Genomic DNA, 25598 nt, shown 5'->3' with positions numbered 1-25598 from the left:
TACAAATTTATTTGTTTTGAAATAAATACAAATACTTCATTAAGAAACTTTTCTTGATAGACTTTACACAATAGCTTTATTCTTTCTGGAAATTGTCTGTTCTTCCCACAAACCGTTACGGATATTCTACACAAGAGCCGAAGTTAGTCAATATGAAGTAACCTAGACGGTGTTCTTCTGAACAAGCAATCCCAAAGTATTAACATTTGCTATTTAACTGCTCGGCATTTGAGTTTTGTTGTTTGTGTGAGGACTGCAATGCAGCAGGTATGCACTGGAGCTCAGGAAATCCTGTCCCGCTACCTACGGGAGGACAAATTTAGGAACACCCAACTGTGAAAATCTGACTGGTGGAAAGGTATCAAGCCAGTAGCATCAAAGAAAGTAACCCAAGGTATCAGAAGGCTACGTAAAGATGCAGAACCAGCAGATCATTACATTTATGCAGTCATTAAACACTGCATTTCACAGATACAGTGCTGCTGCTCCACCACTTTGTGGAATACACTTCTCAGCACCAGTGAGATGTCATCAGAGTTTCAAATCTAGTAATTAGTGGCAGTTGAATGTACAGTATCTAATTACATGCCATCCTACAGTTATTCATCTCTCCTGACAAAGAACAGCTGGATCTGGCTTTGCTTACAGAATTTCGAATTTATCACAATTATGCTGGACACAAAAACTTGAGCTGCAAAGATAAGAAGCTGTCTGAAGGAAAAATCAAGCTGCTTCTGCTTTGCTGGCATGTACAGCTACCCTATTTGTTACAACTACACCAACTTTTGCCATACGGTAAACCCTTTGGCCCAAGATCCCAAAGAGGGAAATACTACCTTGCTTATTAAACTTAAGTCCTGTCCTCATTTGGCTAAGCAGTTTTAGGGTCTAGGAGGGGGGAAGGAAAGGAAGACTGGAACTAAATCTCAAAAAAGTGACATAAAAAAGCTTAAAGATTTAGTTCATCTCAGTCACATTAAAATCGCCTATTTTAGTAGTATATTATTGTACATAGGAAAACAGGCTTGAATACTAATGAATTAGAAGGCCTATAAATGCACGATACATTAACTTTATCATTTGAAGTCAAGCTATATACAATGAATTCGACTCCAGCTTCAACATGAGGCCATAACACATTTGTTTCGTTTCCTTCTTTAAAAGCCATCCATAACAGTGATTTTTTTCCCCCTCTTTGAAACTCGTCTCAAATTGTGCCAGTTTACTTCAAGAGAATAAGAGATAAAGGGGCATGTAACAGCTTTGATTTTAAAGGAGGATAATAAGCAAGTCTGGTTTGACTCTGAAGTGTTTACATCCACATCAGCTTTTGGCAAGTATCCTTTAGAATTTGGCATCCATTGAAGGAGGGCACAATAGCAGCAACTGTCTGAGTTACAAGAATAACGACAGAGCAAATGAGATGCTTCTTTTCTTTGGTCCCTGTCAGACCCTGGTGAACTGAGTTCATCCTATAGAATAGCTTGAGATTAATACCAGTTATGCTTTTGTGATACACAGGGGGCATCCATTACTTTTTCACACTGTGACCAGTTTAAACCTCCCACAGCCATCTAACAGGACACTTCCATGGACTTGGGGCTTGATTGTTCAGCATTGCTTGCCGAGTTTGGCGTCAGCTCGATGCGCGTGTCTGTGTGGGAGCGGTTTCTGGCACCGTCCCCAGTGTGGGATCGGCTCCTTGTTCCCTCCCCAGTGTGAGACCGGCTCCTCGTGCCTTCCCCAGTGTGAGACCGGCTCCTCTGTCCTTCCAAAGAGGTTACGCTGGAGCCAGAAGCGGTGCGGGACCTCATCAGCCTGGTCATGCTAGCAGAGGGGACTGGAAGAAGAGTCTTTCATTAATGCCTTGCTTCGTGGGCTTGGAAGGAAGCCCTGGCCTACCTCTCCAGCCCTAACCACCCTTGGAGAAGCCTTCAGGGTTGAATATATACTTTTCATGGCAGCTTCACGTGTAGAAGAAGTACCAGTGCTCCAGGTATACAGTTAAAGAGCCCAAATTACTACAGCAAAATTGGTGGCCAGGGCTGAGGGATTCAAGACAGAGCTTTAAGGCACGTTGCTGTGGCTGCAACAAGCCAGAGGAAAACTAAGAGACTCATCGGATCTCCCGTTACTTTCTGCTGTTTAACCTTTGCTGGCAGCCCAGGCTAGACCTGATTCTACACAACACTATTACAAATATCCACCTTAAAATATCAAGATAAAGTAAAGCAGGTATTTGTGGGTATAAGCTGTCTACAAAGCTCTCTACTATTTAGTAACCTAACTTGGTCTGAAAACCCCTTGCCCAGACACCACAGATAGTTTCCCCCCCCCCCTTGCAAATGTATATCCAACAGGGAAAAGATCACACATCTGGGATCATAAGACTCTGGGTGCTTAGATGCCCAAACTTTGGTAGCCAGGTGAACCATTCCATAAAACCAATACTTACTGTATCCCATTCCCTGAACAAAGTATTTGAAAGCTTCTGCAAGCTTGGCAGGCTGCAAAAGAAAGACAGTATTATTATATGCAGTGCTCAGCAAGTTAGTTACATTACAATGTTATAGATACCACAGATGCCCTATCTGAACAGGACATCTTAATATTCTCTGGGTTCCACTGAATGTCTGAAATTTTCACTTACATGAGAAAATTCCACCATTCCCCTCCCTAGTCTGTTCCCCTGCCCCATTATTTTACCAAATGGACATGTGCATTTGAGAACGAGTTTTCCAGAGAAGTGACTATAAGTGGTCTAAGCCTGGCCCAAACTTTGCTCGTGCAGTTACCGAGGCAGATGAGCCAACATAAAACAACAGGCCTCACAAAATGTACAAGGCAGTTCATACAGCATCAGTAATTCAGCAATTACAAATCAGCAGAGAACAAATTCAGCTAGTCAGAGCTGATAGTTATGTTTATAGGACAAAAAAGCTCAGCAGGAGTACACAAGCACATTGCATATGACTGACATTCTTGCAATGAGGCACTCACTATTTTTCTTTGCTGCTGACACAGTGGCCAAATAAGCCTCAACTTCAATTATTGACCTTGCAAATATTGCCTATACTTGTTAGAATTTTAATTGGAATCAGTTCAGGGAATGGACTCTATCAGAGAGGAGCAATGCACATACTCCTTTGTGGCTTTAAAAAGCCTCTTCCCCTCTCCCACTGTAAGAGAACACACTGCCTGTACAGGGACTTCTCAGCTGCAGGTAATTACAAATTCAGGTTTTTCTTTAAGTTCAAAACCATGACATTATATTGCTTAGAAATCTGTTTAGAAAACGTCACATCCTAAAGCTGATTTACAGATCAGCTGTTTTAGTGAAGCAACACTAGAGCATAAGTTTCACTTTCCTAGCCTGGTTTTACTAGCAGCCCTGGAATTTATGCCTAAATATATTTCAGAAACTCCAGTTCATTCTTAGTCAAGCCGGGTCAGTGTATGCGAGAACATAGCGTTGTTATTTCCTGCCTCCCACTTTCCTGATCTATACTATAAATAGTCCAAATAAGAATATGATTTTAAAACACTAAGGCTCAAGCCTTAATCTATGTTAGCTTAGTAGATAGGCATAAAATAATACCTCTGCATTCCCACCTCAGACCTTTACTTGGTTAAGACTTAATTAGTGGAAATAATATCCCCTCCCAATCTTAATTTTGCACTTCATTGGTCTTTAAAGAAAAAAGAAAGCTCAAATGACCGACTGACATCATTATTCGTGAAATCATAACCATCCTTTTGGCTGACATTTGGGAACAGCAAGTACCCTACAGGAAAACACCCATGTGTTGCAGTCTGACACGCTGCAGAACAGGATTAGTAGGATTTCCATCAGCCAAATCCTACCTGGGAAACTTGAGGGAGCCCACCGCAGTCAGCCATCTGAAATGGGGATGAGAACAGCCAGTTAGTGTAATGCCAGAGGAACTCATTTATGCTCAAGATATATTAAAATGACCTTTTTAGCTATTTGGCAGAAAAACATTTCCTTTTGTTGTGTGAGTAACATACATGTAGATGAAGGCATCAAGGAAAGCAGTTAGATGTTTTTATAAAAGCTATGACTGCACCCCAGAAACCCCCAAAGTGTCTTGACCCTCAGGCAAAGCATCAGCTTGAGCTACAAATAAATGGTTTTTTGCTAGGCAGTGATTACCAGTTTCTAAAAAACTAGCCTATTAGCCCTGGTTACAGGTTCAGCTCTGAATTACAATAACGTGACTCGGTATTGACCTGAATGACAAACAGGGGAGAGAGAACAAACACCTAAACCTCAGAGGCAAGAGGAAAAATGATTTGCTGAGATTGCAGGTGGCAAGCATCAGCCTGACTCGCTAGGGGAAGCAGGGAAAGCCAAATTAGAAAAGCTATCTTGAGTGCATGCAGCATTTTCAGAGCACTTCGTTTCTCCTGCCACTCCACCCCTCAATGCAAACCCAACAAAAACAGTCCTGTTCCAAAGAACACCACAAGCTGCAAACAGTTGAGTTGTGAATTACAGGAAACCCCAAATCCTATCTAGGATTAGTTAGCAGCAAAACAGGCCTGTAGCAGGATCTGGCATCAGCTGTATCCCTGGACTGAGCAAAGGCTGGCCACTGATAGAGGATCTGAGATAGTGTCAGATTTTTTCTTAGGGTGAGTCTGCCATGTCCACGTGGTAGGTCAGCAGTTTAACTCCTCAATGTTAGGAGGAAAAAGTATTTTAAAAAAAATCATTGTTTATTGTTATTTTCACTGACCAGTTCAATAAAGAGAGATACAGTAAAGTTCCCAGCAGAAGCATGACCAAACTTGTTTCACCATTTCCATGCTATTACACTCATAGCATTTTACTTCATCAGTAACGAGCTAAAAATTGCACCCATACTCTGAATGCCAAGTATGAGCCAAAACCTTTGCACAATGCTTTGCTGTTTGAAAGTGCATTTTATAAAGTTTTGGAAAGTAAGAGAGTAATTTCCAACAGTAAGATGTCCTGTACTCTGTCCACATAAAAGGCAGGATGATAAAACTGTGGCTGATACATCAGTCTATTCATCTGTCTAGTCATCTGACACCACTGTTGAGGGACAGGCAAGCACAGGAACAGAACGAGTTGGTTTCCACTTCCACTCTGCTGATGACTTTTTTCAAACCTTTCCAAATACCTCGAGATCAACTTTGCCTGCTCTAGTCAAATTCATTATGAGTATGTGAAATACTGAGCATTTCAAGTCTCACCCCTAGTGTTTTAAAGTGGAGGAGCTGAGAAATTCCCTGTTGTTAACTTTGACAAGAAGCCCCTAGTCTGGTTTATCCCACTAAAATACTCTTACCCTGATGGAACTGCCCTTCCACATCAGAATTCCATTCTCACTGTGTTATCTGTACTGCAGCACATTGGTGTGGCTCTGCTTTTTCAGTTAATCCAGCTGACTTTAAATGAGGGAAAAGTTTATTTTAAAAAACAGCTTTTGTTATTACCTTCAGAAGTGTGGTCCTTGTTGGGTCCAGCTTTGAGTTGCATTCAACCTATATAAAAGAACAGCAGCATAAGGCATTACACACTTTATACATTTTAATTATGAACTGCTGGATGAAAACAGATTAAGTATCTTGTTTTCTGGCTTAATACAGAGTAAATTTGGTATCTTAGGCTTCTGTACAAAGACTCTATGTATACATATATCTTTAAACCCAAGGAGGTCAGTTCACATTTCTGACTGTATTCTTTTCCGTCTACAAACCAACCCATTAGTTGGGAAATTGAGATTTTTATCTGTTTCTGGGACTCCAGGGGCAACAAGTGTTGTTTATCTTGTGATTTGGGATTATCTGGTAGCGTTCCAAGTAGTGAGCAGCCATATGGCCACAGGCCAGCCGACTGGGCATGCCCATTAAGGCACAACATTTGAAGTCACCCAGTCATCTGGGGCGAGTTATAATGGTCAAAAAGAAGCTCTTCGCTTCCATAGTGACCTAGGGCAGCGCTCCAACACCACAGAACAAGCTAAAATACCAGCAGCAGATTCCTCTCTAAAGGAAAATATTTGCGGTTCACTGGAACTGCTGTGGCAATTGTTCCTAACGCAGCAGCTATTAAATAACGGTGCACAGACAGAGGAGACAAACAGCGAGGAATTAATGGCAGCTCTCCCATGGTCTGAAAAGAGGAGAGCCAGCTGGGCTGGATGGATAGCCAGAGAGGTTGCTGTGCGGGCATGAGTTCTGCTGGCCTCGTGCAGCTTCTTGGCTCGCCTGCCCGTTAGCACAGCGGCAAAGATGGCTTGATATACACACCACGGCATCCACCGCCGGGGAACTGTCGCCAACCACCAGGAGGACGGGGCACCTGCAAGGAAGCACACCACAGCGGTGTTACCTCTATGATCTGGCCCTAAGCTGCATTTTGTGTCACTGGAAGGATGAGGCAGCTAAGTGTGTGATAATGATTTGGTTTGTATTCCAGACACCTTAAACACACATCAAATCCACCGGGTTAGCTGCAGATCTACTGACATGCTCTGATACCTTGCCTGAGAACATCTCCTTTTCCCCTCCTTGTAGCAATCAGCCCTTCCCAGTGCTCTTATTCCTTGTTTTATAAGAAATTATTCCTTGTTTTATAAGAAATTTAATACGGCCATCAGCATCAAAATATCACCCCCACCCCCCTTGAACTCTTGAGCTCCAGCTTTTCGACCTGCCATCCAATTTCAATCAGATTGGCAGAAGAGGAGACTCTCAAAGTCTCCTGTGAGTAAACATCAGCAGCTGAGCAGAGAAGCACTTGACAATTGTTTCATTGTACAAGTTGCAGCGTAAGTGAAAAGCTGTTAGCAGAAGATCTGGCAGATAGTCATTCTCATACCTGCTCCATCTTCCTGAAGGCCTGGTTTTGGGTTTATTTTAATTGGTTTTGTTTATGTTCTCTCTCGGTTGCATAGGCACGGCTTAAGTGCATTCAGAGCTATAGTTTCCATTAACTAGGACATATTTCCAGGGGAAGCGAAGTACATCTACTTTTCAAGGAAGTACTCTGTAAGCCCAAGTTCACAGATACACAGTGACAGGAACTGCTTAACTTTCCATTTCAGCTAATATGAATGACTCTGAAGTTTGAAGAGAGGAAGTCTTCCTAATGGCAGCCCCTGACTTGCAGTAACATCTTACCTCCTACACAAAGTTACAAGATCCTTTTCTAGCACATAAGCATATTCAGCTACAGCTCTGCAATGCGTATGCAATGTACCCGCTGATCACACCTCTTAGCTCACATCAGGTACAGGTGAACTGGTAGGAAATAAAATACTTACTGAAGAGTGACAACATTTATTCCAGGAACAGGGCGCTCAATCTCTAGGTCTCGCCGACTAAAAAAAATGGAGAGGACAAAGGCTTTTGATACACTGAAATTTTACAGATACTTCCATATTCTTCTAGTTTAGAGAAAGCACAGACACTCACATATGCTAATTTAATCTGATACGTTGTAGCCTCCACAACTGATGGAGAACCACTTTAGCCTGAAGTATCAATGCCTTAGTTCAGTCCCAGTGTACCATCTATCTCCCCACAAATGCACAAGGTCCTTCTCCCATAAGCAAACCACCTGAGATCCCTAAAGGCACTGTCAAGCAGAACTTTATACTGGGGGAACACAAGTAACTCCACCACACAAGTAATACTGGCTCTAAGAGCTGAACAGCCTCTTAAAACAGTTTCCAGTTAGAAATCAGGTAAATGTATTTACCTGTTGTAAGAGTTGACAAAGAGATGAAGGTTGGTTTGATTCATATCATTAATTATATGCTGACGGTAAGTATGGATCAGGTCATGGTTGCTGTGAATCTCTTCCTACAGTGGAAACAAAATTGTTCAGAATAGGGGCTATTTTCTGAAAGGATCTGAAGACATGGCACAGCAGTCATGTGTCAGACTCATATCTACACAACAGGAGTGCACCTTTAGGGAAAGGACAACTTCTAGCACCCACTGGTGTTACCCAGAATTAACATTAAACTCCAACTGCAGTACCACAATTTTTGCTTTAAAACTTCAGTATGTTGTAATGTCAAGATCTTGTGATTGCTAAACATGTAGCTGTGGTGCAGATGGTTACAGTCAGACAAGTGTGTGGTTTAAAAAAAAAAAGATCCAGGGTAAGAAGCTCAATAAATGTTTCCAGGGTAAAGCAGATGTTGAAAGCTTACAAACATATGTAATGTGGAACTCAATTTCACAACAGTAAATAACTAAGCTTCAAGGACTTCAATCACTAACATTTTCAAACAGTTTGGTTCTAAAGTCTTTATAGATTAGTTCCTTGTTCTGCTGGAATTCAGTTTTCCATTGCATTTACTAACAGTTTCAAGCACAAGTAGCCTCAGAAAACAGTATAGCACTTCCCATTAAAGTAGGTTTACACTGAAGAGCACCATCAGTACTTTCACAAAGTTACAAGTATATTATGGTATAAAAAGAGATCTGTGGGGTAATTCTGCTCAGAACATGAGCACATACGACACCTGTACTCATGTTTAAGCACTGGCTGCCTAAACAGGGAGCTGCTCCTACTACAGTTGTCATGACTGAGGTGCACTTGAGTCACTGGGACACAGCAAGCCCCATGGGAGCATTTCCACCTCCAAAATACTGGGAACACACATATGAATCCCATCTCACAGTTTAACTTTGTACCTTGTTGTTTAAGTGAAGGCTTCTCCCCTCTTCCCAATCTCAAGAGATAAATACAGGTGACTGAATACATCAGAATAATCTTTTGAACATCCTTACCTTTCCAAAAAGATGTGAAATGACCAAGTCTGGCAAAGCATTTGTCCAACCTGAAATCTGAACAGCAAGATTATCTAAGTATCTGATACTAAAACAATCCTTGAACAATTGAAACCTTTCAATTACTCGTAAGTAGACCAATGAATGTTTCTCGGCTATCCTTATACATACAATATCCTGGATTGATATTTTTCCCCCTCAATCCAACTAAAATACCATTAGGGATTATTTATGTTTGAGTCAGTCTCATAAGATGTCTTTTCTAGTGCAGTTATACAGGGAACACACTACTAGTGGCATAGGTACATATGGAATCACTCCCTGCAAGAATGCCAAGCAAACCAGCCAGATGGGTGTCATTTAATCTCACTGCCCAATCTCCTCCCTAGCAACCCACACTGACAATACGTTGGAGCTAGTACCCAAAGCTCATGTCTCAGAGTATGTGCTCTTGCTTTGGAAGGACAGAAGGATACAGAGCACCCGCTGTACTCCTAAGGTCAGCAATACTTGAGAGGTGGAAGGCAGAGGCACAGATATGGAAGAATTTAATTACAGTGAGACATTGGGTGAGATAATCAAAATGAGTCAACTCGTACATCTCAATGTAGAGGAGTTACTAAATATACTTCTAGATCAAACTTGCCAAAATAAACCAGTATGCAAAATTATTTTTAAAAAAAATGAGTAACTAAGCCTTAAAAGAACATTACATCCCCACTCCGGAAAGCTTCTCCTAGTACTATAACGTTGTCATTACATTTAATATCACCCTAGACATTTGCAATAGGTTGACTTTATGTGTGGTTAAAAGATGACGCTCTAATTTTTGTACTTCTCAGAGTGCTTATAACAACTGCCATTCAATTAAACACGACCCTGAATGACACAAAGTGCCTTCCATTAGTTTACCCTGAAAAATGGTTTAACAGGTTAAATCTGAGTGACATGTAATGTAACATTTATACTTATATATATATACACACTGGTTCCAGGAAAACTTTTGAAACGAGTTCCCAGCTCCTGTTCTCCCCACATTGTGATCTTCTTACAATTACAAAATACAGTTAACAGGAACTTCTTTATATGTGAATATTTTCACTTAAAAGTCTGGTTGTATGGACAATTTGTCCACAGTTACTGTAGCTAATGACCTTTTCTGATTTTTTTTGGCATTTAAGACTCAGCTAGATGATTGAAACCTGGAAGATGCTGTTTTGAACATTTTTCTGGACTGTAGTTCACATTTTGGACTGTGACGGTAAACAAAGCCATGGATAAGAAAGAACTGAATGTTACGCTATGCTTGAAGTTTACTTGAAATAAAGTTCTTCCAGAACTACCCCGTGTCCAGGTTAAACTAGGTTTTCCCCAGTAGTTACTAGCTCTGAAGAATTGTCCATACCCAGTAGCTCCATTATACCACGGGTATTTGTTTCCTAGAAGTACTTATTTTTGTCACTAGTCCTACAGGAGATATGTTTGCAAATGGAAGAATCAGCCTGGGATATTTTGTGTCTGCAGCCATGCCTTGACACACAAGCTTGCCCAGCTCCTCATGCTTGACAAGCTCACAGTATGATTTATTTTAACTTAAAAATGTTTACCTTAGTTGCTGCCCAGTCCATCCAACCTTCAGCACAGGGGTTTACATTAATGAGAACTAATCCCTCCACCATCTCCGCATGGTTTAACTGCAAAAGAAGACTTAAGATTTCATCGCATATCCTTCACAACTTGACAGTCAGCATAAAATTTAAATTAGCAAATTATCTCCTGGGGAGGAAGGCGGTAGGTCTAGTTTTATCTTGCACAAAACAAGCGTATGTATGGGAAAAAAATTTTCATTAAAGCAATTCAACTGAGCAGCTGGAGAACATTAAGATTCAACTTCTTCTCCACCCTCAGTTTAAATAGAGAACTCCCATTAAAAAAACCTTCTGCAAATTAACTGGGTAGAGCCCAGGCCTTAAAATGGAAAATCTAGGTCTTCTGGATTAGCTATCCCGCAGATTGTGGTATTTCACTTAAAAGCCTAACTGCTTACTCAAATGGGCATGGCAAAGCAGGAATTCTCTGCACACGCTACAGGGACGACAACACATCAGGGAAATCAGGTTCAAGGCTTTGAGGGAAGCGCCATGAAACTTACAGCAAATCTGGTTAAGATGTAGGCACCAGCTCCAGTTCCCATTCCTATAATGGTCTTCAGCCTGCACAGCAATAAAACAGAAGAGACAAATGAGTAAGACAGCACCAAAAATAAACCCGCATCAACAACCTTCCTGTAGATACATGCTGGCATATGAAAGAAGCTCAGGCAAACCGAGGACTCTCAGCAATGCCACCAGTCCCAGTAAGGATCTCAACATAGCAGCCAGTTTGTTTTCGGCAGATTTGCAGGACACTGGCCCTCATACAATGCAAGGCAGCAGCAATTCTCCCTTATCTAAGTAAGTGTACTGAGCAACCACAGCATTGTTCTGATCCTGGAAGGAAATGGCTACTCTCTGGAGAAAAACTTGTAAGATACAGTCCTGAAATCTGCAGCCTAAATATAAAGCCCTCCCCTCCCCAGGCTCCCCTGCCCTCCACAGTACAGCTATCCAACTGGGACACTGATTCCTCTCTAACAGGGGGCTGGCAAGGAAACCTCTCATGCTATCCAGTCACAGGGGTGATTAAGTTTAAACTTCATAACCAAACAGGGCAGAGACAAACCAAATATTTGCATTAACTGAAATTGGTTTTAAAGTATCACCTTCAAGGTCTTAGAAAATACATGGAAGGGAAGACTAGACAAAACCACTCAGAAAAACAGGTTATACAATGCTTTTTAGAAAATACCTGAGGATAGTTTTCATTCTTGTTAGCAATATTAAATCAAGGCTTTGTAAGTACACTCCAGTTTAATTGATTTTCAAGGTACTGACATTATGTAAGCATTTTTTTCAGTGCAAGAGCAGAATTGGCAACCCTGTGCCTTCCATTAGGAGTTTCAAAAACCACATCTCTTAAGCAGGTAGTGAGGTAAACTAGTCCAAGGTACTGTCGCAGCTGGTTACAACAACTGAACAATGTCTAAATTGGGGTGCTGGTCTGAGACTAAAACCCCCACCAGCAGTCCAGTCTGTCTGTTATCTGAGGCTGCCTAACCCCCAATGCCAGAGTTTCTCTGCTTGGTCTGAAAACCCCTTGGAGGGGCCTACCTGCACTCTTCATTGTGTACCAGGGGCACCAGTTCAGCAGAGAAGGTACCTTTCTCAGCTACAGCTCCTGCTAAAGCTAAGCTTTAAGGGAGGACACACACCTAAACCTGTTGCAGGTAGACAGAGGAACACTGCCACTAGGTCCTTCGACACAGGCAACTGGGCATCTGAACTTGGTAGTAGAAGCAGCTTAAGGTCAGACTGACCCTCGAAGACATTCAAGCCATAGAAACAAAAACACTAAGTGTCTTCAGATGGGACCACGCTTTTTTTCTGCTAACCACACAGGAAAACGTGGGTTGTTACAGTGGGAAGAACAGATTGTCTGTGCCCTGCCCCTGTGAGGGGCATAGAAAATACTGGAGGAAGCCCCTAAATTAGGCACATGGGATTTCACTCAAAGTTGCTTCCTGTTTAAAAATAAACAGACACTTCAAAAAAGGACAAAAAATAAGCTCTCTTGGAAACAAAGGCAAAAGTGATCCACCTATAACAGAGGAATTAAAAAACAACCACAACCATAATTCTAGCAAACAAAATGCCAGATAGGCAGACGGAAGCTTCGGGGGCGGCACAGGCGAATATCTGCTCTGCCCTGCTCTTTCGGTGTGCCACGTAGAGAGAAGAATGAGGAAAATGAGTACATAATTCCGCACTCACCCAAACTGTTTCAGGATTGCGGGAAGCATTTCGGCCAGCTGATCCATGGAGGGATACACATACCTACAACAAATACGTGTTTGTGGAGTTACTACACCACTTTCAGTAGAGTAGGCTGGGTTATTTAGAGACACAGCGGTCACTGTAGATTTAATACCAAATGTGCTCATTACAGGATCATTAACAGTGAGCTGTATTTAAATCGGGATCAAGCACAAGTAATTTAGCAGAAATATGAGCATAATCTATATGGTACTTCATGTGACCTACAGGATGATAAATGTCTGGTCCGGCTGAGAGCCAAACAGAACATAATGAATCTCATCCAAGAAAAGTTAACACTTAAAACTTATGAAAAAGTTCGAACTTGAGAGGTTAGTTTCCAACCACATTCACCACATTTGTACTTCTGGTCCACCACAAAAAAGTTTGTGATTCTGGAACATGGGGAAACTACAGCAATGAGATCTAGATCTTTGGTAGATAATTTGCATGCGTGTTTTCAGGGACACACAAATTACCATAGGATAAATGAGGATAGCTTTCTATAATATTGATGGAGAAAATGAAGGCATAGGAAGGGCTATGAAGCTGCTGAGGAATTTCAATAAAAACAACCATCCGTTAATGCTCCTGGTCTCTGCAGAGCAGAAAGAAAATTTTGAGGGAAGGAAATTCTGAGCAAAACCTCAACTGAGCAGCACATGGAAAAAATCCACCCAAAGTATCTGGAGAACATCTGCCTAGGTTGTATCCAAATCTCTGCTTCCCATCAGGACTACACCTAATGATTCTTTAGTTTAGTCTCCAAAATAAAACCAAACAAGTAGTTTGCATTGTTTGTTTTTTTAAGTTATTTCCTTAGGTTTTCTTGTTGAGAAACTAAACTTTGTCATGACAACAGCTACGACTTAACTAGAGCATGCTGGTCTCCCAGATGGAGGGCTAAGAGATAATACAGCTATTTGTGCTGTCATCGTGATGTTATTAAGCAGTGGTCTTTACTAGCATAGACCATGATGGCTGCCCTGTGCAGCTGACAATTCAGGATTGTTAACACTTGTTCAGGACACGAGGGTTAAGACACTTAAAAGCTCATGATTCAAACAAATACAAAGGGGAGTGACTGAAATAGCTTTGTAGGCTGCTCTGTTAGACAACTGGTCCATTGCAGTTAACACTAGCTGAGAACCTGGCCCATCATGACCTCCTCAGCATCAGACCAGCTTAAAAATTAAGAAGGGAAATAGACTGGCTCATGCAATAAGGGTACATATAAGCTCCTTAATACCTTGTTCTCACAGAACAACTGTTCCTTGCCATGTACCCTCCCCTCAACATGTTGGCTGCTCCCTTCCTCAATCAAGCTGATTCCTATCCAAGGGGCATGTTAAGGCAAACTTGTCTCATTTGAACTAAATGGGACAAGCATTTTGGCAAAGACAGTGCTCATGGCACACAAGGCTTCCAAGAATTACAGCATCATACATGATACACAGACAGGAGTATGCAGCTATCTATGATACTCTGTGGGGGTACCTCACTTTGTTACTGTCCAACAACTTGGATTTTCCAAGTAGGTTATCAAGTCTACTTATCAACATCTACCATGCTGCCATTTCATAAAAAACATGGATTTAGGAAGGACATTATATTGTGGCTAATGCCTATCTTGTTTATAGTAACAATTTATTTTTGTATTTGTGTTCAGGATGTCATTACAAAACAAGGTAATTCGATACTTAAATTGACAGATGTAAGCATCTGTCAAGGAACTGCTTTAGAAGCAGTCTAGTTATCAGAGATAAAAGACAAAATTACAGCCCCAAAGTCTACTGTGAACTGGCACAACACAACAGAGCTCCCAGAGCTCCAGTACCTTAGAAACAGAGCATCAGGATTTAAGTTCAAAAGCCAACTACTGTGTTTGCTGCAAGTGCTTTTTAATTCAACTGCAGATCAAGACTCTGTTTCCAGAAAGAGGAAAGCTCTGAAAGCATGGGCTGATTCCCTGACAACTCACCCAGCTTGGAAAGACGGTGCTCCATCCTGCTGACCAGGTGCATCCACATGGCAGACTGCAAAGTGCTGGGTGATTTCCTGCATATCCTCAAAGTTGAAGAGAGGATTGAAGCAAGTTTTATCTTGAGAAGGAAAAGAAAATATGGAATAATTATACTGAGGGGAAATAGTAAGTTTGTAGCTATAATAAAATCATTTATTAACCTGTCCTGCAGGTTAATGTAAAGTTGGTTCAATCAGGTGAGCTATGTTATAGCCTGGGAAAAGTGGCAGTCCTTTATTTCTAAGGAGGAAAGACGTGCTACAAAGCAACCTGTGCCAACTTGCTTTAATTCCTTGGAGCAAAAAACCCTGAACAGCTCTTTCCTCAGGGCCAGCTAAGGTTTATCCATGTTATTTCGGTACCTGCCAGAAGGCTTGGTACACCAAAATCTCAAAAAATTATTCTTTATGCAAAGTTAAAATACCAATAAAACGCAGTCAGGAGTATTCATCCCAGGTTTTGGCTTAGAAGAAAATATCTGTTTACTTGCCCAGTCATATTTCTTTGGATTATGTCAAAACAGATGGAAGAAAAAAAAATCCAAGGCTGAGATCGTGACTTGTGCTTTCACCCAAATATCACAAGATAAACATTACACAAGTGGCTGCTGCAGGCAGCTCAAGACAAAAGCATCCTTCTGGGATACTCAAGGCTCCCAACTTTGAGGTGATTTGATTTCTGATTTTTAAGCAATAATAATATCGGGAGAGGGTTAGCATATTTTCCTCCTGGAGTGGAAAGCATGAATTCTGTAGCACCATCTTTGAGATGCCTAGAAAAAAGTTCAGTATTCTGTGTGTGTTTCTGAATGTCCTCACACTACAACATATTCTGCAATGATTTTGCTCATATAAGATATTTGTACCTAAAATCAGTGTTAGGAGAATGTGCAAGTTTGGGAAAAGGTTCCTTCCCTTTCAGAGGGAGAGAAAATTTATTCACAGTAGAGATAGACTTTGTAACTCTAGAAAGAAAAAAGTCTTATTCAAAGATGGGATCCAGATTAAGGTCTGCCCTGATTCACTGAAAATCCAAAATAAAGTAACACAGTTCCACAAAAAACAGGCAAGAAAACAGATTTTTTTCTTATGAGTAATATCTGCCCCCCCCGGAAATAGCCAGACTTTAAAGATCTGCAGGTGTTTTTAATTGTAAATATTGACAACTGATTAAGAAAGGGTAAACTGTGTGAAGCAAGCAGTACTGGTGAAAAGAACAAATTAGAGCAGATCTGGATATTAGGTCATTGTATTCTTGGATACGATAGTTTAGATAAAAGGCACTTAAAGTTATTTTCTTAATACTGGCTAAGGACACAATGCCAGCACTCATTTTGTCATCCTGATATGACATGTAATTCATAAAGACCCACAGCAGCATAGGTTGCTATCTGATAACCAGTCTTAAGACAAAGCACCAGCAATGCTGTTTTCAGTCCTGCTGGCAACATACCCTCAGCCATCCCCTACAGATGTTTTTACAGCATTTATGCACAGCCACTATAAGCTACCTACCAGAGATCTTTTGCTCCTTTAAGTGAAACATTCAAATTATTTACTTCGCAAGGATGAGAAAATCTGAGAATTAAACTTGCTGTAAGAGGGGAATTAGGTATCACCTAACATGTTGCAATGCACATAAACAAGCAAGGACCTGGGAAAGGTTTCCTAACCATCACCACTTCCACACCTTTGCTTACGGCAGTAGTGTTAAGGAACCAGGCCATACCTGTGCTATTAAATAAAAAGCCTACTTACGATTCAGCCCGATGTCATGGTAGGTGAGGATAGCTGGCCGGTTCCCTCTGGGAGTCCCACACATGGTGACACGGACCGAGCCATGCACAGTCTCCACATCTTGCTCCTGGCAAAGAACAGGATGAGTCTGTTAGTGGCTTGTCCGCCTGCTCCACTGAACACCCACTGCAGAGGACCTCTGTGACCATGAGCACAGGTCCTGCCCCATCCCAGGGTCTGCCCGCAGCCCCGGGGGTCTCCACAATTCCCGTGCTAACACACCCCGTTCTCCCCCACGGTGGGGGCTCTCTGCTGATGTTTTACATTCAGCTGTCATCTACTCCAGTCCACAGACAACTACAGAAGCACTTAAGCTGCTAGCTCTAACCAGATGTGGAAGGAATAGTTAAACAGTTTTTAACCTCATTAAAAGGCAGCATAAGAAAAAAAGAAAGCAGTTAGGTGCAATGACACCTAAAATAACAACAGTTTACAACTATGATTGTCAACATTTGCAAAAGTGCAAGCTGCCAAGATAAAATACTTCTCTTTTCAAGGAAAAGGACTTCAGCTGAGCAAACAACTACCATTCCCCAAAGAAAGCAGTATTAAGTAGCCTGTGTTCACCATAAAGACTTATCACACTGTAGGGCCTTGTGATTATAGTAGCCTTCCCCAATAAACGACAGCCGCATGTGTTAGCTTTATGGCTTGCTATGTATAGACCTGAGCATAAACCCAACTGTTTGAAGTTTGCTATAGAGCAGCATATCCACAACACTGTTGTGGTGATTATCAGAGAAACAACGTTAAGAAGCATACCGCTATTATTTGACATAACAGGAGTTTGTACTATTTATCTTAAAGCTAAGGACACCTTTATTATCAAATCAAAGTCCCCCTGAGCACCATCTTTTATATATTGGATGTCTATGTAAGTTAGATGTGACTTGGGTCACACTAACATCCACAACGTACGGAACAGTTTTTTGTTTCTTTTGCACTTGAACTTCAGATGTGTATAAACAATTTGTTATTTTGCCAACATGTATGAAGGGAATCACAAAACAACAGTTATTTATGACACTTATTTACAGTACCGTTACACTCACATAACAGTCAAGACAGTATATAGTTAGTAGCCACTCATAGCATTTCAGAGTATTTTATTTACTGTACAGCACACAGATACCCATGTCTTTCAGTACAGTGTACTGTCTGCTGCTGCCGGGCTTGCTTGACTTGCTCCGTGCAGTAATGCCCAGATGCAAAGTCCAAGTTAAATTCAAATCTATTACAAATTATGCTGTAAAAATCAGGTGTGTACAGCCTCTGAAAACCTTTACAGAGCAAAACCCAGAAGCTCTTCTGAGATCTGAGGTATTAATTCGAACTAAGTCTCAGCTTAGTAATTTGATACATGAAATACACCACTCGTTTTTTTGAAAATAAGGATGCTAGGCAACACCACTCCACATTTCACCCATTTTCCTTGCAATTACACTTTTACATCGATTTTAAGTTACAATCATAGCAATGAATCAAGACGCCCCCGACTCGTAGTCCAGGCAAGCTGAGCATCACTGCTATTTGAACTATACTCCACTGAAACATGAATGTTCAGATTTTATGTCTCCTTAGAGATTCATTCCTCTGCATACTCACTGCATTATTTAGCAGGTAAGCTGTATCTTCCATATCCAACACCATCTTTAGGCAAAACAGGGTGATAAATCCAGCAAGTCAGACAGAGGACAGTAACTGGCTTTTACTTTGTCCAAGTAGGAAACTGGGTTATATAGACAAGCTGCTATCCTGCATAGGCTTATGACTCCCATAATGCCCAGCTAGAAAAACCAAAACAGACTAATTCATGAGGACGTCATTCTTAAATAGGATTTGAGTCTGGTTTGCCTGGGAGAAGTACTTACTCAGTAGAGCTCAGACATCAAAGATGAACTAAGTCTCTGCCACACAACATACAGAAGTGCCAAATTTCAAACCTGGGAATTAGTAGTCTTTCCCGCTGCTGTTTCCATGAGGTTTTGGTAAGTTTAGCTTCACTTCAGGTTTTGTTATCTGAAATGCTAGAACACCCCAAATTCCTTCTAAATTAAATCAGAAACAAGTTCTTTCCTAAAAGCCAGGAGTAAAGTTTCCAGTAAGAACACAAAAGACTTTGAAGGCTTAGTGTAAGTCAGAATGATTCTCCACAACAACAAAAATGAGGACTTTAAGTGTCTGAAATCTAGTATTTTCCAAAGTAGATAAGCAATGTTTAGTCTAAAGTATTCCTACATCAGTCATACTAATAATGTTACTGTAAGTTTCCTTTTTGGCAGAAAATAGGGTATTGTAAGTATATTCATTATACTATACTCCAGAAGAGATTCGCAGTAGCAATAGATAGCAATTAATAACAGCAATGAATAACAGCAGCAATTAATATTTTCCACATTCTACCTTCCTTCTGTACTTAGATAATTTTCAATAGAAAGCATAAAAATCGATAGTTTGGCAACCTTAACACCAGTAATGAGTGTAAGAGATATTGTGCAACACACCTCCTGCTGTGTGTAGAACATAGAAGTTATTTCCTCCTCAGTTAGAGACTAATGGCATTTCGTATCATCAGATTTTTATTGCTAGATCCTTCCAGTAACAGCACTGAAAAACTAGAATGTGTTTTCTTAGGAGGGACCACCTTTCAAGATTTGGTATCTTCTTCCTTTGTGCATGAAAGAAAAAAAATCTGCTCATGGTAGATAAAGTCAGACCCTTGAACCTGCACTGACCTCCACAGCTAATTCTGCTGGAACTAGAAGCCTAAGTCTAGTTCAAACTCAGTGTCAACTAAAAATAATTCAGAGACGACAACGACTGTACTCCTAATTACTGGCATAAATCACAATCAGTTTAACACTTGGTTTAATTCCTCATTATCTTCACAGTAAGACTCCCCTAATTCACGAGGGTTCTGCTATTTTCCATTAGCGTGAATTCTTAATGATGAATACCCAAAAGGTTCTCCTAAAAAACAATCAATTCAAACCAGTTTCTTTGGTGACACCAAACCAACAACTTCACACCCCTATTGATCCTATTAAAGATCAAGAGATTTGTCTACGTGATGTAGGGATGGTTGTTTTCAAAACGCAGAGTCTGAAAACAGATGGCAGCACATCCCAATCAACGTCAACATTATAGTAAGAGGCTCTTCACCAACTGATTTGTATTAAAACACTATCTTGGAAAAAAATCCAAGGTACACTAATCCGATAGAAGGATAAAGACAAACACACCATCTGTTCACATCTCTCACTTTAACAGAGGTACAGTCTTATTCTAGTGCCCTAAAAACACACATAAAAATACTTTTGATACGTGCAATTTAAGAGAGGCTTATCTTGGTTTGAAGGACCTGATCCATTCTAAAGTAGATTTTATTTTTGGGTCAAGTGACATTTTTTGATGTTTTGTCATGAGGTTAGAGCCAATTTGTAAGTCCGTAACAGAGAACTCATCTATTCCTTTCCCTCTCTACCCTGGTTAAGGAAGACATGGATTGAGGAACATGTTTATAAATAGGTTGTTTTCTGAAGTATGAGATATGCAACCAAAATGCTTTAGGTATCTAAAAAAGAAAAACAACACACACACATTGCACATTTTGCTAAAAATGCCATATTTTATATGTAAAATACTGCATTCCATCAAGATTATTTTAAAGCTTTCAAATATACTTAATCCTCAATTACTATCTCATAGTATTATAAATTAAAATAAATAAAAGCATGTTTGTTAAATACACCTCCCTTCTCTTGCCTCAGAACTGAGGGAAAAGCAGAGTTTTAAAGAGGATTTAAATAACTTAAATTTGCTAGGAGACAACATATTTTAAGTTCATATTACTTAAGAAATTTAATATATTAATACCTGCATATGCTATTTTTCACTTCTTTTTTTCAATATCTTGAAGATCAAAAATATTTGTGCTTTTAATGTGGTATTGCAATGTTGGGTTTCAAATCCCCTTTGCCCTGAAGTTATTTAGCATTTTTCCCCTAGCTTTTTGTACTCTAAAATAGTTATTTCAACTCATCTTATGTTATTTCAATTCATCTTATGTTATTTCAAAACCCCAGTGCCCACCTTTCCAGCTATTTTTCTCTCTCTCTTTTTTTTTTATAAGACTTCTATTTTAAACTAGCAGTATTCCGAAAAAGGTTCCCCAATTCAGGTTGTGAGTGGGGTGCATTAATAAGTATGATGCCTTTAGATGTAAAAGTAAGCGACTCTGCTAACGTGGAAGCCAGTAACAAAACCTTTGGTGCAGGAACTGAAGCAGATTATGGCGATAGTTCTGCTTGAAGATTCTTCCCAGTCTGATTAGCACTGGGTCACGCTACTCTGCAAAAGCACAAAACCACAACCACACCCATCCCGTCCCTTCAGAGACCTAGAAAGATGAGGAAATCTGTGTAACACGCTGCAAAGCCCCAAACTGCATCCGCCGATGCCAGTGGGAAACCCACCCCATCGCGCCATTTGTCTCCTGTTGCAAGGCAGCTCTTCCCTTCTTTTCTGCATGCAGGTGCAAGAGGAGGGAAAGCAGAAACGGTCCTTGCATGCCAGTGGATATAGATGGCCATGAGCCACAGACTGCAAGGGACAGACTCATCTCTGCCACCTACAGCTGCCGCACTGCTTGGAAAGCTTTGCTTAGTTATTGAGAAAGCAGTCTCCTGATGGACTGCTCACTTCTCAAACACAAACCTAAGAGAATTATATCCAGTGACGAGGAGCCAGGTCTCCATTGGCTCCAATGCTACCAAGCTAAAGAATAGGCAAATACATCAAACTGGAAATACAATTAAAATGTGTTTGGCACTAAACCAAAGCAGCACAGGGCACACTGCTCTGCACCAGTTTATCATTAATTGTGCTAAAACAGGTTTGGTCAGGAACACTCCCCTTCTTGGGAGGCAGGGGAACTTCACTGATATTTTCAGGTAGGAGACATACAGACAGGCGTATAGTGCTGACTAGAGGTAGTTCAGAGCTGTCAGTTCTTCCATCTCTTGTCTTGGCCATCCCCTAGTAACTCCATGAAAGCTTTCCTCCAGAGAATAACCACATACACGTCTTGCAATGTGTGCTTTCACAAGGGCGATAATTGCGCTATACAGTGGCTTACTTCAAAAATGGAAAAGTATGTTTAACTCAAGTCTGTCTACAACAGCATGTGAAGTAAGAGTCTATCTCTTTCCCATCTGTATTACTAGATATAATTTATTCTTGGAACGAACACACCTCACAGGCAGTCGCTACTTTTACACTAGCGGCAGAAACATAGTTACTAACTGAACACACCATAACTTGGCCTCAAAAGGATGGAGCAAGTTGCAAGTGATACTGGTGGACACCCACATCCATACACAGGCACTAAATAAGGAGCTCCATCCTGCCAAGCGCTGATCGCCTCCTTTCCTGGCCAGGTCCATCCTCCTCCCAGGTGTGGCTCATGGGAAAGGTTGCTCATTAAGAGCACACATGAGTTTCAGTGTCAGTCCCAAGTGAGCCGGGTCCTCCAGGGCCACACATGAACTTCTCTAATGAACTAAGTAATCAAGGCTCTCTTAACAGCTCCAAACTGCCTTCTTCATAAAGCAACCACAGAAGAACTTAAAGATGCATAGGGAGGGTATTTGTGGTTTTAAGGACCAAAACTAAGCCTCCTTTGCAGCAGCAGTTCTTAACATTACGGATTGAGACTGTTCTTCCACATTTTTCCTTCCTGAAGTAGAACAACCAAAGATTAAACTGAAAGAAAGAAAGATCGTTAAAAAAGCAAGAGCTGGCAGAACAGGGCTAAATGACAAGAACCACTGGTCTGGATTAGTGACAGTTAATCCAAAACATGGAAAAAACCCAAAAAGGCTTAGAGAATTTGATCTTGCAAGTTAAAAATGGTTTACAAACCAAGCAAATTTATTCCAAGAATAGCAATGAAATATGGGTCACTTCTGGATTCTTAATCAAAATACTACAGTATTCCTGTTAGCAGACTTAATCTGGGATTCAGATTTATTTAGAACAAGTGATCAATCTGGACCCAAACAGAAAGCTTCTCCCATGCTGTGCACAGTCCTGCAGGAAGCTGCACGGTGATAACTTTACCTTACATTTATCAAGACTTCCAGCACTAGATTTCATCATTAGAAAGGATGAGGGGGAAGATGCGGGATTAATGTAAACTACAGTTTTACTAGAGAAGTAAGAGCCATTGAAAGATGATAAAGATGTTTGAGATAACCATCTGTCTCCATTTCCAGGGAAAAGACTGATGAGTCCATGCTGGATTTTTAACCAATTTGCACATCATTGATTAAGAATATAGACAGGTGCAAATAAAGTGCAACATGCCGCAATGTACAGAAGGGTTATTTCCTCCAAGGAACTCCGCCTGCACATTGAAGCGACTGGAACAATTTAATAGCTTTCCTTATTCCTGCGCAATCTACCTCCCTCCCTACACCCCCTTGATAAAAATAAGACAGCCAGCAAGCCTCTTTTCCCAGCACATAGTCCTTCCCATCCTCAGTGATGGGAATTCACTGCTCACTCTATTTGTTGAGGCACGTACAAGCTTACTGGTGTCCCTCCCAGTTCAACCCAGCCATGCATTTCCCTTAGTCTCAGCTTAAGAACCAGCAAGGACAAACTTCTCAGTCAGAAGACCAAATGGGAATAAAATAATACACAAGAAGAGCTAAGAGAGTTACAAAGTCAACTCTCAAAAACATGACACAGGGAAAGTGGAAAGCCACCATTTGACCTAGTGGTATGCGTTATGAACTCTTATGTTCTGGCTGTAAATACACATACGGAAACTACTGTCACTCTCGTCAGGGGCAAAATGGATTGCTTAGCGCCTTCCACCACTCCACAGGCTTCAGGAATCTTTTGGAAACTTTCAACAGCATAACGGGATACATCGACAGGGACATTTCCTCTGAGGAAATGCATGCACACTGCTAATGAAAGCAAATTAATTGTGGAAAGTGTGTGTTCATGTGGGAGGGGAATATTTTGCTTTCACTGCCACTGCTGAAGAATCTCATTCTCTTAGCAAGAATAGAGCTGCTTGCAACCCAGCCACCTCTTTTGGATGAAACTTTCTCAGCTTCAGTCTGAAAAGACCTCCTGCAGTCCCCTTCACATTGCTATGTCAGAGCCCCATTCAGACCCCCCTCTCCCACAGTAACACTATTTCTGGTGAGCAGTCTGTCATTTCTGATCACATTTTGCTGTTTTCTCAAATTTCAATTCAGTTTCCCCTTTTACCAAAAAAAAAAAAAGAGAAGAATATCTTTACTTGCCTGAACATCAAAGTCTGGAAGGAGGCGAGTGATAGCCTGTGAAGAGATTTTTAAAGCATTAATGCAGGTAACTTTTGCAGCTACAGACATCTGTGCTGGGACACGTGTGCTCTAACCCAGTGGTTCTGCAGCACAGAGCTCTGTCCCGTCCCCTTCATTCAATGAAAGCTCTCTTGCTGAACATCAAAATTCACCCAGGAGCTTTTACTCACTAATCTTCATGAGAATATGAAAGTAGTAAAATACTAGATTACAGACCAGCAAAATAAAGCACAAAAACTAGTACATCTTCAGTTATTGTTAAATCACTGGACAAGTCAGAGCAGTAAAATACTGAACTTTTCTCATTGCTTACTGTAGCCATGGGACAGCCAACAGCCCCCCTCAGTCCTGCCTAGGATGGAAAACCATTGTTTGAACACGCACTGAGCACTTGCAACTCAGTTAAGCAGTCATTACCGAGATTTGGTTACATGATGTGAAAGGTGGGAAGGGTTTTATCCTAGCCAAAAATAGGCCTTGTTACGTTTGGGAGGCTGGCTGGACACGGAAGGGTCCCTTCCAACCTGTGACCAGCCATTGCTACTACTACTGATGAGCTCCTTCTCCTGTCAAGGAACTCCAAGGAACTCCACCAGAAAAGGAGTAAGGTGATATCCTCCCCATTTCCAATAGTCTAAAAGGCTCATAACTTCAAAGGAAAAGTGTCTTACAGTCACTTCCTTCTATTAAAAGACAAGGAAGTCAAGCTCATATTTCCACTGGGGGTCTGAAAACAGAGGGAAGAGCAGCCAAACAGACACTTATTACACTGCAGAGTACAACAGAGAAGCCAAAGCTTGAAAAAGAAGTATAGAGATAAAAAGCTTAGGATTCTGGCAGGGAGGTCATGCAGTCCCAGAAGCCCAGGTAAATTAAGGATGGAAGAAGTTAGAAGCAATACAACTGCTGTCTTGGGCAATACCATCTCAGATGGCAGACCTCAAAGCATTGCAGTCCAACCCATGATTATGACAAGACTCTAGAGCTGGGATCTTTAGGTAATTAGGCAACGTCTTGTATATACAAACAGGTATCGGAAGAGCTGACTGAGCTTGTGGAAATCATTGTACACAGCCTTAGCTTTAGACAATCTGCTTTTTTTGATCTTACTATACTGTTGGTCTCGTGACATTTTAAACATAGCTAGTTCCATATACTGGTCTAGTGGAGTCTTGAGTTGAAAGGAGTATGTAGATTTGGCATCTGTCTAGGCAGCATATGAAGCAAGACTCCACCACTGTCCAGGAACGAAGACTCAGCTGTAGAAGAAACCTAGGCGCAACAAGCCAGGATGCAACTCTTAACTTTAGTATGTGCTGAGTGTCCTTCAGGGCAATCTTTTCCACCTTCTCAAAATATATTAACTAACTTCCTTCACTCTATGTTAAGAATGGCCATAGAGGAATTCAAACTCCCTGCTAGTTTCCCCACGCAGACAAAACTTAAGGTAGCATCATGAATAAAAGCATAGAGACTTAATTGTCAAGATACCAACTTTTGATCTGCATGCTCTGGAAACCCAGGAAATTAATCGGTGTTTTAAGATATGTCTGAAGTTTGAAGCAAAGGCATTTCAGTACCCATAGGACTTCTGCTTAGTATCTGCTTCGCTTTGCTACTGCTGAAGAATCCTGGCATTAAAAAGGGATCTTAGTTTCTGAAAAGTCTGAGTGCTGTATTCACTGGTATCCAAACAAGCTCTGCTTTC

At 41.0% G+C, this 25598-nt stretch overlaps 1 protein-coding gene across 1 annotated transcript in view; it reads right to left on the bottom strand.

The window, feature by feature from the left end:
* The window catches only part of NDRG1 (N-myc downstream regulated 1), a 41225-nt gene continuing 15627 nt past the window's right edge, over positions 1-25598 (bottom strand). The window contains exons 3-16 of the mRNA XM_059836126.1: positions 23849-23884; positions 16488-16593; positions 14689-14809; positions 12666-12728; positions 10949-11009; positions 10390-10490; positions 8797-8884; positions 7754-7857; positions 7317-7373; positions 6301-6352; positions 5485-5532; positions 3865-3900; positions 2456-2507; positions 1-1840 (exon numbers count right to left, since the gene is read on the bottom strand). Coding sequence (XP_059692109.1) covers positions 1575-1840; positions 2456-2507; positions 3865-3900; positions 5485-5532; positions 6301-6352; positions 7317-7373; positions 7754-7857; positions 8797-8884; positions 10390-10490; positions 10949-11009; positions 12666-12728; positions 14689-14809; positions 16488-16593; positions 23849-23884 — 1191 coding nt within the window. The 3' untranslated portion in view covers positions 1-1574. The remainder of the gene's footprint in view (positions 1841-2455; positions 2508-3864; positions 3901-5484; positions 5533-6300; positions 6353-7316; positions 7374-7753; positions 7858-8796; positions 8885-10389; positions 10491-10948; positions 11010-12665; positions 12729-14688; positions 14810-16487; positions 16594-23848; positions 23885-25598) is intronic.

This window comes from Gavia stellata, chromosome 3, assembly GCF_030936135.1.
Source record: "Gavia stellata isolate bGavSte3 chromosome 3, bGavSte3.hap2, whole genome shotgun sequence".
Lineage (NCBI taxonomy): Eukaryota > Metazoa > Chordata > Aves > Gaviiformes > Gaviidae > Gavia > Gavia stellata.
Note: the sequence above shows the minus strand (reverse complement) of the source record. Positions and strands in the feature narration are given on the sequence as shown.